General features: G+C 45.4%; 1 protein-coding gene across 1 annotated transcript in view; it reads right to left on the minus strand.

Moving 5' to 3' along the window:
- Positions 1-7,161: 7,161 nt before the first annotated feature.
- Positions 7,162-14,912, minus strand: part of LOC126456550 (sialin-like) — a 98,499-nt gene continuing 90,748 nt past the window's right edge. The window contains exons 4-5 of the mRNA XM_050092297.1: positions 7,480-7,700; positions 7,162-7,275 (exon numbers count right to left, since the gene is read on the minus strand). Coding sequence (XP_049948254.1) covers positions 7,162-7,275; positions 7,480-7,700 — 335 coding nt within the window. The remainder of the gene's footprint in view (positions 7,276-7,479; positions 7,701-14,912) is intronic.

Raw genomic sequence — 14,912 nt, forward strand, 5'->3', positions numbered from 1 at the left:
TCAAGCCGATACATAGAATTTTACTTTCGAATTCACTGAACGCTTCACGCACAGCCCTACTTACGCTAACTTTGACATCGTTTAGCTTCTGCTTGCCTGAGAGGTTTTGGCTGCGTTTAAACTTGGAGTGAAGCTCTCTTTGCTTTCGCTGTAGTTTCCTAACTTTGTTGTTGAACCACGGTGGGTTTTACCGTCCCTCACAGTTTTACTCGGCACGTACCTGTCTAAAACGCATTTTACGATTGACTTGAACTTTTTCCATAAACACTCAACATTGTCAGTGTCGGAACAGAAATTTTCGTTTTGATCTGTTAGGTAGTCTGAAATCTGTCTTCTATTACTCTTGCTAAACAGATACACCTTCCTCCCTTTTTTTTATATTCGTATTTAATTCCATGTTCAGGGGTGCTGCAGCGGCCTTATGATCACTGATTCCCTGTTCTGCACTTACAGAGTCGAAAAGTTCGGGTCTGTTTGTTATCAGTAGGTCCAAGATGTTATCTCCATGAGTCGGTTCTCTGTTTAATTGCTAGAGGTAATTTTCGGATAGTGCACTCAGTATAATGTCACTCGATGCTCTGTCCCTACCACCCGTCCTAAACGTATGATTGTCCCAGTTTATATCTGTTAAATTGAAATCTCCACCTAAGACTATAACATGCTGAGAAAATTTATGTGAAATGTATTCCAGATTTTCTCTCAGTTGTTCTGCCACTAATGCTGCTGAGTCGGGAGGTCGGTAAAAGGAGCCAATTATTAACCTAGCTCGGTTGTTGAGTGTAACCTCCACCCATAATAATTCACAGGAACTATCCACTTCTACTTCACTACAGGATAAACTACTACTAACAGCAACAAACACGCCACCACCGGTTGCATCCAATCTGTCCTTTCTAAACACCGTCTGCGCCTTTGTAAAAATTTCGGCAGAATTTATCTCTGACTTCAGCCAGCTTTCTGTGCCTATAACGATTTCAGCTTCGGTGCTTTCTATCAGCGCTTGAAGGTCCGGTACTTTACCAATGCAGCTTCGACAGTTTACAATTACAATACCGATTGCTGCTTGGTCCCCGTATGTCCTGACTTTGCCCCGCACCCTCTGAGGCTGTTATCCTTTCTGTACTTGCCCGAGGCTATCTAACCTAACAAAATCGCCCAGTCGACGCCACACAACCCCTGCTACCCGTGTAGCCGCTTGCTGTGTGTAGTGGACTCCTGACCTATCCAGCGGAACCCGGAACCCCACCACCCTATGGCGCAAATCGAGGAATCTGCAGCCCACACGGTCGCAGAACCGTCTCAGCCTCTGATTCAGACCCTCCACTCGGCTCTGTACCAAAGGTCCGCAGTCAGTCCTGTCGACGATGCTGTAGATGGTGAGCTCTGCTTTCATCCCGCTAGCGAGACTGGCAGTCTTCACCAATTCAGATAGCCGCCGGAAGCCAGAGAGGATTTCCTCCGATCCATAGCGTCACACATCATTGGTGCCGACATGAGCGACCACCTGCAGATGGGTGCACCCTGTACCCTTCATGGCATCCGGAAGGACCCTCTCCACATCTGGAATGACTCCCCCCGGTATGCACACGGAGTGCGCATTGGTTTTCTTCCCCTCTCTTGCTGCTATATCCCTAAGTGGCCCCATTACGCGCCTGACGTTGGAGCTCCCAACTACCAGTAAGCCCACCCTCTGCGACCACCCGGATCTTGTAGACTGAGGGGCAACCTCTGGAACAGGACAAGCAGCCATGTCCGGCCAAAGATCAGTATCAGTCTGAGACAGAGCCTGAAACCGGTTCGTCAGACAAACTGGAGGGGCCTTCCGTTCAGCCCTCCGGAATGTCCTTCACCCCCTGCCACACCTCGAGACGACCTCCCACTCTACCACAGGTGAGGGGTCAGCCTCAATGTGGGCAGTATCGTGGGCAGCCACAGTCGTAGTCCGATCGGGGGATGCGTGGGATGAGCTGGCCGTCCCCGACAAACCCCCATCCGGACCCCCACAGTGATGCCCATTGGCAACAGCCTCAAGCTGTGTGACCGAAGACAACACTGCCTGAAGCTGGGAGCGAAGGGATGCCAACTCAGCCTGCATCCGAACACAGCAGTTGCAATCCCTATCCATGCTAAAAACTGTTGTGCAAAGAACGTCTGAACTAATTTACAGAGAGCACAAACAATTCGACACAAAAGTTAAACGGTTATTAAAATACAAGATTGCCTAGTAAATGTAGTAATGTTGCTACTTGCGCACTGCTGACACACCGCTCGGCGGCGGAAGGAGACTACGCGAATTTACACTATTCAGGTACTAAAACGCGATGCTACAACGCTCAAATACCATAATACGCCCGAAATTTATGAATTAAACAATGCAAGTACCAAAAACACGCAAAGAAATTAAGAATTAAACTATGTAACAAATAAGTGAGCTAAGAGTATACGACTTGCTGCTGCAGCTGCTTATCCAACGGCGGCAGGAAGCACACTCAGCTGGTTCAGCTGGACCAGCGGACCCAGTCCATTATATGTAAACACAGATCACACCATTTGGAGCACCACCATCTTCCACAGTGCTTTGCTGACAACTTGGGTCCATGGCTTCGTGAAGTCTGCGCCATCCTTGAACTCTACCGTCTGCTCTTACCAGCAGAAATCAAGACTCATCTGACCAGGACACGGTCTTCCAGTCGTCCAGGATCCAACCGACATGGTGAGGCTGGTTCAAATGGCTCTGAGCACTATGGGACTTAACATCTATGGTCATCAGTCCCCTAGAACTTAGAACTACTTAAACCTAACTAACCTAAGGACAGCACACAACACCCAGCCATCACGAGGCAGAGAAAATCCCTGACGCCGCCGGGAATCGAACCCGGGAACCCGGGCGTGGGAAGCGAGGACGCTACCGCACGACCACGAGATGCGGGCGACATGGTGAGGAGCCCTAAAGAGACACTACGGGCGACGTCATTCTGTTAGCAAAGGCACTCGTCTGCTACCACAGCCCGTTAACAACAATTTTCGTCTCACTGCCCTAATGGATACTTTCGTCGCACGCCCCACATTGATTTCTGCCGTTATTTCAAGCAATGTTGCTTATCTGTCGTCAATGACAACTCTACGCAAATGTCGCTGCCCTCGGTGGTTAAGTGAAGTCGTCGGCCACTGCGTTATCCGTGGTGAGTGGTAGTGCCTGAAATGTGGCAATCTCACCACATTTTTGGCTGTGTGGATCTCGGATTATTCCGAAATGGCATGTCCCATTCGTCTAACTCCAACTACCACTTCGCGTTCAAAGTCTGTTAACGCCCATCGTGCGGTCATCACGTTGCAAACTTTTACACATGAACCAGCTGAGTACAGACAGCAGTGTCCGCAGCTCGTGGTCTTGCGGCTAGCGTTGTTGTCTCTGGATCATGGGGTCCTGGGTTCGATTACCAGCCGGGTTGGGAATTTTCTCTGCCTGGGGACTGGGTGTTTGTGTTGTCCTCATCATTTCATCATCATCATTCGTGACAGTGGGTCGATCGGACTGTGTAAAAAATTGGAATGCAAAAAAATTGGGACTTTGTGCGGGCGCTGATGACTGGGCTGATAAGCTCCCCACAAACCAAACATCATCACAGAAAGCAACTCCTCCAATGCACTGCCCTTTTATACCTTGTGTACAAAATACTGCCGGTATATTTTTATGTATGTGTCGCTATCCCATGACTTTCGTCACGTCAGCGTATATGAGTCATAGAAAATGCAAAACGTATATCATTGTCTTTCTTAACACAGTCCATATAAACACGGTGTGCCTTGGAACAATTACAATAGTGCACATTTGGTGATAACTGATGTGGTTGACCACCAAATGTGCACTATAGCGATTGTGCCAAGGCAAAGCGAGTTTATAGGGACCGTGTTAAGAGAATCATGACAATTATGTATCTTCTACATTTGTATGCATCATATATAACGGAAATCTGTGGTTGATCCATTGATGTACAATATTTTCCTCCTTGAAGATGACTGTAACATTGCCGGCCGCGGTGGTCTAGCGGTTCTAGGCGCTCAGTCCAGAACCGCGCGACTCCTACGGTCGCAGGTTCGAATCCTGCCTCGGGCATGGATGTGTGTGATGTCCTTAGGTTAATTAGGTTTAAGTAGTTCTAAGTTCTAGGGGACTGATGACCTCAGCTGTTAAGTTCCATAGCGCTCAGAGCCATTTGAACCATTTCACTGTAACATTCCCAACTGGTGGAGAATAAAAATAAAATTGCACAGATGATGGCACAAACGTGCTTTTTCCAAGTTAGTAATCATCTACAGACAATCACCAGCGGAAATTTGTATTAATTGCTTTTATTATACTTGTGTAAAACTAGCGGAAGAGCCTTTTGCGAAATATGTCGAATGTAAACGCCAACTTATAGGCAAAGTTTTCAGGAAGAGATCTTGGCTTTCTTCCCTGGCAAAAATCCTGGGCTGTAATTTAACCTGCGTCGGGGGACGTCTGTTCGTACTGACTTTAAGTCCATGGAGCGTTAGAGTATTTGCTCCGTTCATTGGCGCACGTAAACCATTTTGATCGTGATAATTTTTGCTCTTATTATTATTGGTGCCTTTACAATAATTTTTTTATTACATATTGTTTAATAGATCTTTCGAGTTTTTTAACGGATTCTGATGATAAACTGTTTTATTGTTGCAGCATCAAGTAACTTTTGATGTTACGGCTAATTGGCACCAGTACATTATTCTTATCCTTATAATATTGAATTTACTTGATGGCAGCTTTAAATAATATCTGATGATAATGCTCACCAGCGCCTACAAAATATTTTGAATTTTTTTAAAATACAGAGTTTGTTGTTGACTGGAGTACTCCCTTTGGAATTATGAAGGCGCAGGCGTAAAAAACAGGGAGCGAGAGGCTATTTACAACGTGTACAGAAACCAGACGGCAGTCATAAGACTCGAGGGCATCAAAGGGAAGCAGCGGTTGAGAAGGGAATGAGATAGGATTGTAGTCTACCCCGATGTTATTCAATCTGTACACTGAGCAAGCAGTGAAGCTAAACAAAGAAAAATTTGAACTAGGAATTAAAGTTCAGGGAGAAGAAATAAAACATTGAAATTTGACGGTGACGTTGTAATTCTGTCAGTGACTCGAAAGGACTTGAAAGAGTAATTGAACGGAATGGGCAGTGTCTGGAAAGGAGGACATAGGGTAAACATCAACAAAAGCAAGACACGGATAATGGAATGTAGTCGAATTAAACCAGCTCATGCAGAGGGAATTAGTGTAGGAAATGAGACATTTAAAGTAATAGACGAGTTTTGCTATTTGGGAAGCAAAATACCGCATGATAGCCAAAGTAGAGAGGATATAAAATCTAGACCGGCAATGGCAGGAAAAGCGTTTCTAAAGAATAGGAATTTGTTAACGTCGAATACAGGTCTCGGTGTTAGGAACTCTTCTTTCCAGGTATTTGGCTGTAGTGTAGTAAGGAAGTGAAACATGGACGATAAGCAGTTTAGACAAGAAGAGATTGCATGTTTTAGAAATGTGATGCTACAAAAGAATGCTTAAGATTAGAAGAATAGAACGGGTAACTAATGAGGAAGTAATGAATAGAAATACGGAGGAAAGAAAATTGTAGCATAACTTGGCTAGAAGAAGCGATCGATTAATAGGACACATCCCGAGACTCTAAGGGATTAGTACTGGAGGGAAGTGGGGGGCGGAGGGTGTAAAAATAGTAGAGGGAGACTCGGAGATAAATACAATAAGCAGATTCAGAAGGACATAGGTTGCAGTAGTTATTCGGAAATGAAGAGGCTGCAAACCAGTCTGAACTGAAGACCACAACAACAACAACACAGAGTTTGTTAAATGGCGCCTTTAATTTATTGTGGATCTAGTTGCTTACCGGTGTCATTAAACTATGAGGGTTATCCAGAAAGTAAGTTCCGATCGGTCGCTAAATGGAACCACAGTGAAAATCATAAACATTTTATTTGCAAGAGTTAGCTACAATTTCCAGATACGTCCCTACATAGTCGCCGCTTCGACTTAGACACTTGTCGGAGCGTTATACCATATCTCCAACACCATCTTCATAGAAGGCAACCGCCTGTGCATTCCGATAATTCTCTACGCTGGTCTATAACGCGGAGCCTGCGCCCATTTGTTGTCTGCGTAGCCAGCGTTTCATGTGAACAGAGATGATACTCAGGACGAGGAAACTATGGCTGTGTTGTGGGTGAACGAACACTTCCCATCGAAAAGGCTGCAGGAGCATCTTCACTGCCCCTGCAGAGTGCGGCTGAGAATTGCCATGAAGAAGGAAGTACGTGACAGTTGTGTTAGGTGGGCTGCATTCATTAAGGCGAAGCCTTTCTGCAGGCCCTCCTATGTGGCGGGAGACATCGTTGTTCTAGGCACCTTTACTCGCTCACAGTGCGCTCACAACTGAAAAGAGCGTCTTGATGTGATCGACGGTCATACTAGAGACACTAGCCAGCAAATCTGTGCAAAGCTTCATTGGGTTTTCACTGTGATGTCCATTACGCGACCGATCGGAACTTACTTTCTGGACAACCCTCGTATATTCGGTGCCTTTACATTTCAGTAATTATAAAGTTTCAGCGAATGCAGTTTACAAGAGTGTGCCTTGTGTAAATTGTTTGTGACGCAATAAAATTGTCTCTGTTCCTGCTGAAGTTGGGTTCGGTCATTCACCACTCTTAGATGTCTGCATTCCTACTATTTTACTACATTAAATTTAAAAAAAACTTTATGCCCGTCCTTGACCGGGAAACCTCTCAAGTGCGGTTTTCCCGTATGTGGGTTCCTCTCTTTTGATTATCTGTACAGGAGACAAAAAAATGGCTCTGAGCACTATGGGACTTAACTTCTGAGGTCATCAGTCCCCTAGAACTTAGAACTACTTAAACCTAACTAACCTAAGGACATCACACACACCCATGCCCGAGGCAGGATTCAAACCTGCGACCGTAGCAGTCGCGCGGTTCCAGACTGTAGCGCCTAGAACCGCTCGGCCACTCCGGCCGGCTACAGGAGACATATTAGTGTATTGGAGCTCATGTGGTATTTGTCCACTAGCATTGCAAGCACCGATGAGGGCAAGTCCCTGTAAATGCAGTCTATAGGCCAGAAGAGTCTGGTGAAAACTGAGTGTGGTCGGTGATGATAAGAGTTCCTCTCACCGTCGGCGGCAAACGCTGAATTAACGATTGGCCATCGAGCATGGAAAATTTCTATGGAAGAGGACAATCTATAAGATACAAGTCCAGTCTCTCGTTTTGAGTTACCAAGCTACAGAACAAGTAACCCGAAAATGGCAGGTAGAATACTTGAACTTATGAACGTCAATTTCCAGTAAAAATTCTGTATTTGACAGTAAAAGTGCCACAAAGAAAGAAATGCGTGACATCGGACACAAAACTCAATGTAATTCTCACCTTCCTCTCAGAGACAGAGTCTCCAAGCGAACTTCGTATATAGGCGAGCTCCTTTTGCGTTATGGTTGGGTGTTGAGCGGGGCTGTCGAACACTAACCACCACCAGAAGACGAACCAAGCGATCCCAATGACGCTGGTCACATAGAACACCGACTGCCAGTTCAGATAGTGGATCAGCATACCACACAGTGGGAAGGTCACAGCAGTGCCGATAGAACTTCCTGGAAAGGGAACAAAAGAAGCATTTGTTTAGCGTAGGCGCAATACGGTGATAAATCTGATTTGGAGGTATTACTTTGCAACAGATTAGCAACTACACACATGCTCATAAATTAAGGATAATTGCAGAATGTGGTGCCACACAACGTGGTATTACACAGAACTGGTGCTAATACCACAGGCACATAGGGAACACACACGACACAGATCTGTAAGTCCACAGTATTGGTGATAAGTTGAGAAAACCGTCCCGAAACACATGTTCTACAAAACGCCACTGTCTCCTATGCGTGTACCCCGACATCAATATGGGATATGATCACCATGCACACGTACACAGACCGCACAATGGGTTGGCATACTCTGGACCAGGTGGTCGAGCAGCTGCTGGGGTATAGCCTCCCATTCTTGCACCAGTGCCTGTCGGAGCTCCTGAAGTGGCGTAGGGGTTGTAGATGTGCAGCGATATGTCGACGAGAGCATCCCAGACGTGCTCGATGGGGTTTAGGTCTGGAGAAGGGCAGGCCATTCCATTCGCCTGATATCTTCTGTTTCCAGGTACTCCTCCACGATGGCAGCTCGGTGAGGCATTGCGTTATCATCCATCAGGAGGAAAGTGGGACTCACTGCACACCTGAAAAGGCGGACATACTGGTGCAAAATGACGTCCCGATACACCTGACCTGTTACAGTTCCTCTGTCAAAGATATGCAGGGGTGTACGTGCACCAATCACAATCCCACCCCACACCATGAAACCACGACCTTCATACAGGTCCCTTTGAAGGACATTAAGGTTCAAATGGTTCAAATGGCTCTGAGCACTATGGGACTTATAAGCTTTGGTCATCAGTCCCCTAGAACTTAGAACTACTTAAACCTAACTAACCTAAGGACATCACATACATCCATGCCCGAGGCAGGATTCGAACCTGCGACCGTAGCAGTCGCACGGATCCGGACTGCGCGCCTAGAAGGACATTGAGGGGTTGGTATCTGGTTCCTGGTTCACGCCAGATGAAAACCCAGCGAGAATCACTGTTCAGACTATACCTGGGCTTGTCTGTGAACATAAACTGGGACCACTGTTCCAATGACCATTACTGTGTTCTTGACACCAGGCCTTACGGGCTCTCCTATGAGCAGGTGTCAGTGGAATGCACCTTGCAGGTCTCCTGGCGAATAAACCATGTCTGTTCAGTCGTCTGTAGACAGTGTGTACGGAGACAACTGTTCCAGTAGCTGCGGTAAGGTCCCGAGCAAGGCTACCTGCAGTACTTCGTGGACGTCTGCGGGCACTCATGGTGAGATATCGGTCTTCTTGTGGTGTTGTACACCGTGGACGTCCCGTACTGCAGCGCCTGGACACGTTTCCTGTCTGCTGGAATCGTTGCCATAATCGTGAGATCACACTTTGTGGCACACGGAGGGTCCATGCTATGCCCAGCCTCCAGTCGCCCTAGTATTCTACCCCTCATAACGTCGCCAATATGTGTTCTTTGAGCCATTTTCAACACACAGTAACCATTAGCACGTTTGAAAACGTCTGCACACTTACTCGCTGCACCTTACTCTGACATGCACCAACACACCCCCGCGTATGTGGACTGCTGCCAGCGCCACCTTGCGACGACCGCAGGTCAGATTCACCGCATGGTCATACCCCGAGGTGATTTAAACCCGCAAACCGCCCACCAGAGCGTTGTTTCATCATGTATCAGCATTATCCTTAATTTATGAGCATGAGTGTAGAACGTCTGTCACGAAGTGATAGTCGCTTGCGTGCCACACATGATTTGCTACCACGGTCAATGATAATCGAAAACACGTCGCCAAATATACAACTACACTTCAAATCTAATTGAAGTCTGTAGGAAGTCATCTTCACAGGTATGCAGGGTGTAACAAGCTGGTTACTGACAAACTTCGATAGATTTTGGGGGTTGTCTTAAAGTGTAAGTTGTGAAAATGGGACAACGTCAATCAACGACACCACAGTAAGTCGGAGTTATAGGGTTCAAAGAATGTCTCTAAACCATCCTTTTGCTTCACGAAATTTGATTTCAGAAATAAATTAATTTCTGTGTGTGCAGTTCGGGTTCGTGGCATAGTTTTTTCGTGAATACGTCGGGATAAAATAATAACAAGAGTGTCGTATTAATATGTAATTTTATGATCAATATCTTTAATACAGTGGTTACACAAAGCAGTAACATGATTGAGGAATAGATAAATAAGAAGTATGAACTGTCACTGGCCGCTGTATGCCAGACTGGCCAACTAAGTAATCGCTCTGCACCGTTTATTATTTTTCTTTTTGACGCTGCTGTAGCTCTTGCATTCGCTCGGCATTGTCCTTTTTAGGCTTTTTGGATTCCATTCGACGACAGCTTTCCTCTAACTTTTGTAGTTCTGAGTCATTTGAAACGACAGCTTTAATTAGTTCATAATTTTCAATTTAATACTTATTTCACTAATATCATTGTCTCATTTTGGTATCTAGTAGCGTTCCGCAGGCTTTTCGCTATGACACCAGAATCGATTTCTTATCTAAAAGCGTTTCCACGCTACACCACTTTCCAACATTACATAAAGCTAATTCGTAATAATCACGCGCGAGAGTCTACACTTATACTATGACGTCGCAGGCAAAGGAAATACTAAGCGACAAATAGTGAGACGTATGTGGGCTCAACTACTGTTTACACATTGGTAGTTTCTTAGTTATCAGCGATTCAGTTCTGACGGTATTTTGTTACACAATAAAGTTCGACTGACGGCCGAACAGACGTTTACGCGTCAAAATTTCAGATAATAACGTTAAATTGACAGAAAACAAATTGAAAGTAACAATGCACAGTCTTAGATACGTTGAGGTGACAAAAGTCGTGGGATGGCGATATGCACATATACAGATGGCGGCAGTATCACGTACACAAGATATAAAGGGGCAGTGCGTTGATGAAACTGTCATTTGTACTCAGCTGATTCATGTGAAAACGTTTCCGACGTGATTATGGCCGCACGATGGCAATTAACAGACTTTGAACTCCGAATGGTAGTTGGAACTAGACGCATGGGACATTAGATATCACCTCCCACCACGGACAACGCAGTGGCCGACGGCCTTCACTTAACGACCCAGAGTAGCGGCGTTTGCGTAGAGTTGTCAGTGCCGATAGACAAGCACAAGCTGGGCGTGGCTCCGTAATGGTATGCGATACGTTTACATGGAATGGACGGGGTCCTCTGTGTGGTGTCACCGCCAGACACCACACTTGCCAGGTGGTAGCCTTTAAATCGGCCGCGGTCCATTAGTATACGTCGGACCCGCGTGTCGCCATTTTCAGTGATAGCAGACCGATCGCCACCACACGGCAGGTCTAGAGAGACGTCCTGGCACTCGCCCCAGTTGTACAGCCGACTTTGCAAGGAAAGGTTCACTGACAACTACGCTCTCATTTGCCGAGACGATAGTTAGCATAGCCTTCAGCTACGTCATTTGCTACGACCTAGCAAGGCGCCGTATTCAATTGATATTTATTATATGAAGCATGTATCATCAAGAGAGATGTTCTACAATTGTGGATTAAAGTTAAGTATTACATCATCTACGTACTTTATTTGCAATTTTCAAGATATTGTCCTGTTCCAGACCGCACGCCAGTCAGCGTGTAATTAAACGCGTGCATTTCGGCCTCCCCTAGAAACACAGTGTTGGCTCTTCTGCCAACACTACACTCTGATCCAAATGAATCGATCATTGACTCGAAATGGTTCTGTCCGGCTACTTGGGGACCATTTGCAGCCATTCATGGACTTCATGTTTCCAAAGAACGATGGATGACAATGGGCCATGTTACTGGGTCAGAACTGTTCACAGCTGGTTTGCAGAACACTGTGGACAATTAGAGCAAATGATTTGGCCACTCAGATCGTCCGACATGAATCCCATCGGACATTTATGGAACATAATCGAAAGATCTGTTCGTGCACAAAATACAGGACAGGCAAGACTTTCGCGGTTATGGACGGCTATAGCGGTAGCATGGCTCAAATATCTGCAGGGTACTTCCAACGACTTGTCGAGTCCATGCCACGTTGCGCTGCTTTTCTAAACCGGGCAAAAGAAGGTCCTACACGACGTTAGGAGGTGTGTCATGACTTGTCACGTCAGTAATAAATCCTGGTCGCAGGCTGGCCGCTTCATAGATGAAGACCGAGCAATCACTTAAGGCGGCCAATAACAATGGTCAACACTCAGGATTTTAAGTCCAGCCATATGCACGATTTGGCAACACGGTAGAATCAACAAGAGTCTGGAGGAATTGTTGGCTTCTTTTCGTGCTGTTACTACGCTCAAATGGTTCAAATGGCTCTGAGAACTATGGCACTTAACATCTGAGGTCATCAGTCCCCTAGAACTTAGAACTACTTAAACCTAACTAACCTAAGGACATCACACACATCCATGTCTGAGGTAGGATTCGAACCTGCGACCTTAGCGGTCGCGCGGTTTCAGACTGAAGCGCCTAGAGCCGCTTGGCCACACCGACCGCCTTAAATGCCCCGGGTGAGGATCGAACTCACGACCTTAAAATTATGAAACTTACGAGCTGCCTAATTACCATGCTGTATGAGCTTGTGGTCCAGTGCTAAACGTAGCGAAATGTAGACAGGAAATCACGAGAACAGGCCCCATGCACTCCCTTGTTTCTTAAACCACTGCCTGCTGAAGTGAACATTCTGAAGGAACCTTAAAAATATTTCACTGATCTCCCTAACCCACTTTAAGAAATACCATAAAACAGCTCGGGCTGCGTCAAGATCAGAACAGTATACGCTCCGGAATTCCCTCGCCCTGCAGTGCGGCAACCGAAAACACGTCACCCACCGCCTCACGTCAACTGCCACCCGACCAGATGACTGCGGCGCGGCGCTGTGGGTGTATTTCCTAACTGTCGCTTTCTTGTCTGAATTTCTAGTACTTATCTTGCAGTTACGTGTAGGGTTTCACATACTTATGTTATGAACATTGTGTAAACGTTGTGAAACAGAGTCGCAAGTGAGAAAAAGTCTAACATTTGTGACGTATTGTTCGGGTTGGGTTTATTAGAGATTTGAAGGCAGCGGTGGCAGCTCGAATCCTTTGTATTCTGTGAGGGTTTGTGTTAAGGAAGACCGTTCTTACGAATGGTTTTCAACATTCAGCAAGTCTTGGCAAATGCCTGACATACGCGATGAACTGCGACCATGTAACCGTCGTGTGACATTTATATTCAGTAGGCAAGATTTGGATGTCTGATTTAGGTGTAGTGAATCCTCTGATTCAAAGGAACAAAACCAAACGGATGAATACTATTGCATATTTACTGAAACATAATCAGTTCGCTCATTGAGCGTTCCTATGTAGTATTGTTACTGGTGCGTTTTTTTTTAATTCTTAAGAAGAAATTAACGGCTGAACCCTATCAAAAAAACAACTAAGACACCTTTCGATCACAGTGTAAGAAAACCGACCGACAAAACTGCAGCATGTGTTACTACTACGCGATAATTCACTCAGCTAATATCACAAAGTCATCCCTCACGCAATTATTCTTCTGATCTTATGGCCTCAAATGTTTACCTTGCCCGCTCCTTATAAAGTAATCATCAAGAAAATCCCTTTCGGACGAAAATACGATTCAAACCCTGATCACATCTTTAGCTCACAACCATTAGGTTTCTATAGGCGTGGAGTGGGTAAACTACCTGAGTATTCTCAGACTGTTTTAGATAATGTGAAATAATATATAGGGCGTCACAGGAGGAATGGTCGATATTCAGGGATGTGACAGGAAGGAACATTTGAAGCAAATAAGTTTAGTAAATGTGGCTTCTAAGACGCATACCTTGAAAGTTATGAGCACTTCTTCATCTTCGATACTGTGAAACAGATCTCTTGTATTGCAAGCTCTTTGTTTTATATATTTTTTTAGGAGTTAATGTGGACCAATACAACAGAAATAGTCTAGTGAACCTTAAGAGCTGTGAGCACTTGTTTCGTAGAAAGATGTGTTCGACAGTAGTGAACAACTCCCCATAGCTCGTAAGGTTTACACTTTAGAGTCCACGTTTACCGGACATTTTTACTTGTTTTAGTGCATACTACTACCTCTCAGAATATGGAAACCAAAGAGCTTGCAGTAGAGGACGTATGTTTTGAAGTATCGAAGAGAAGAAGTACTCACAGCTCTTAAGGTTATGCATTGTAGAGACCATGATTACTAAACTTTTTTGCTGTGAATGAACGTCCCTGTCAGGTACCTGAATATTGACAGTTCCTCATCGGACATCCTATATTGCTGATAATTTCATTCAGATGTTTAGTGTTGGGTTCAATAAAATAATGGTAACTACTGTTAAACTACGCAATGTACGAGGGTTGGAACTTAAATAGTGGCAATTATTTATTCACAACCGATACAAAAGAGTTACATGTTTGCACCTGTTACTGTCCTTCAAAGTGGTCACCAGCACTGTGTAGAACCCGTTGCCAGCGATGTTGAAGTCGTGGTATATCGTTAGCAGAGCCTGTTCTGTTGATGGTGCGAATGGAGCGATCTACTGCCTGTCGAATCTCTGGAACAGCTCTGAAGCGAAGGCCACAAAGTGACTCCTTCATCTTCGGAATCAAATCAAAGTCACAAGGACTTGAGTCCGAGGAGTATGGTGGATGGTACAGTACTTCCCAGTCCCTTCGACCAAACAGAGCAACCACAGTTTGCGCTGTATGCGCCTTCGCATTGTCGTGAAAAATGATGGCTGGGTTGCGCAGAAAGTGAAGCTGCTTCTTTCGCAAAGCTCGTCGCAGGTGATGCTCCGAAAACGAACAGTAATATTGTGCATTGACGGTCTGCTGTGGAGGAACGCAATGCCTTAGGATAACACCATCACAGTCGTACACGAGAATCACCATAATGTTAGACCGCTCCATTCGCACCATCAACAGAACAGGTTCTGCCAACGGTATACTACGCCTTCCATATCGTTGGCAACGGGTTCTACAGAACGCTGGTGACTACTTTGAGGGACAGTAACAGGTGCAAACATGTAACCCTTTTGCATCGGTTGTGAATAAATAGTTGCCACTATTTAAGTTACAACCCTCGTACTAACGCAACTGAAATACAACCTACCACTATAAACTTAGGAAGAAAGTCTGTTTTAATA

Source organism: Schistocerca serialis, chromosome 2 (assembly GCF_023864345.2).
Source record: "Schistocerca serialis cubense isolate TAMUIC-IGC-003099 chromosome 2, iqSchSeri2.2, whole genome shotgun sequence".
Taxonomy (NCBI): Eukaryota; Metazoa; Arthropoda; class Insecta; order Orthoptera; family Acrididae; genus Schistocerca; species Schistocerca serialis.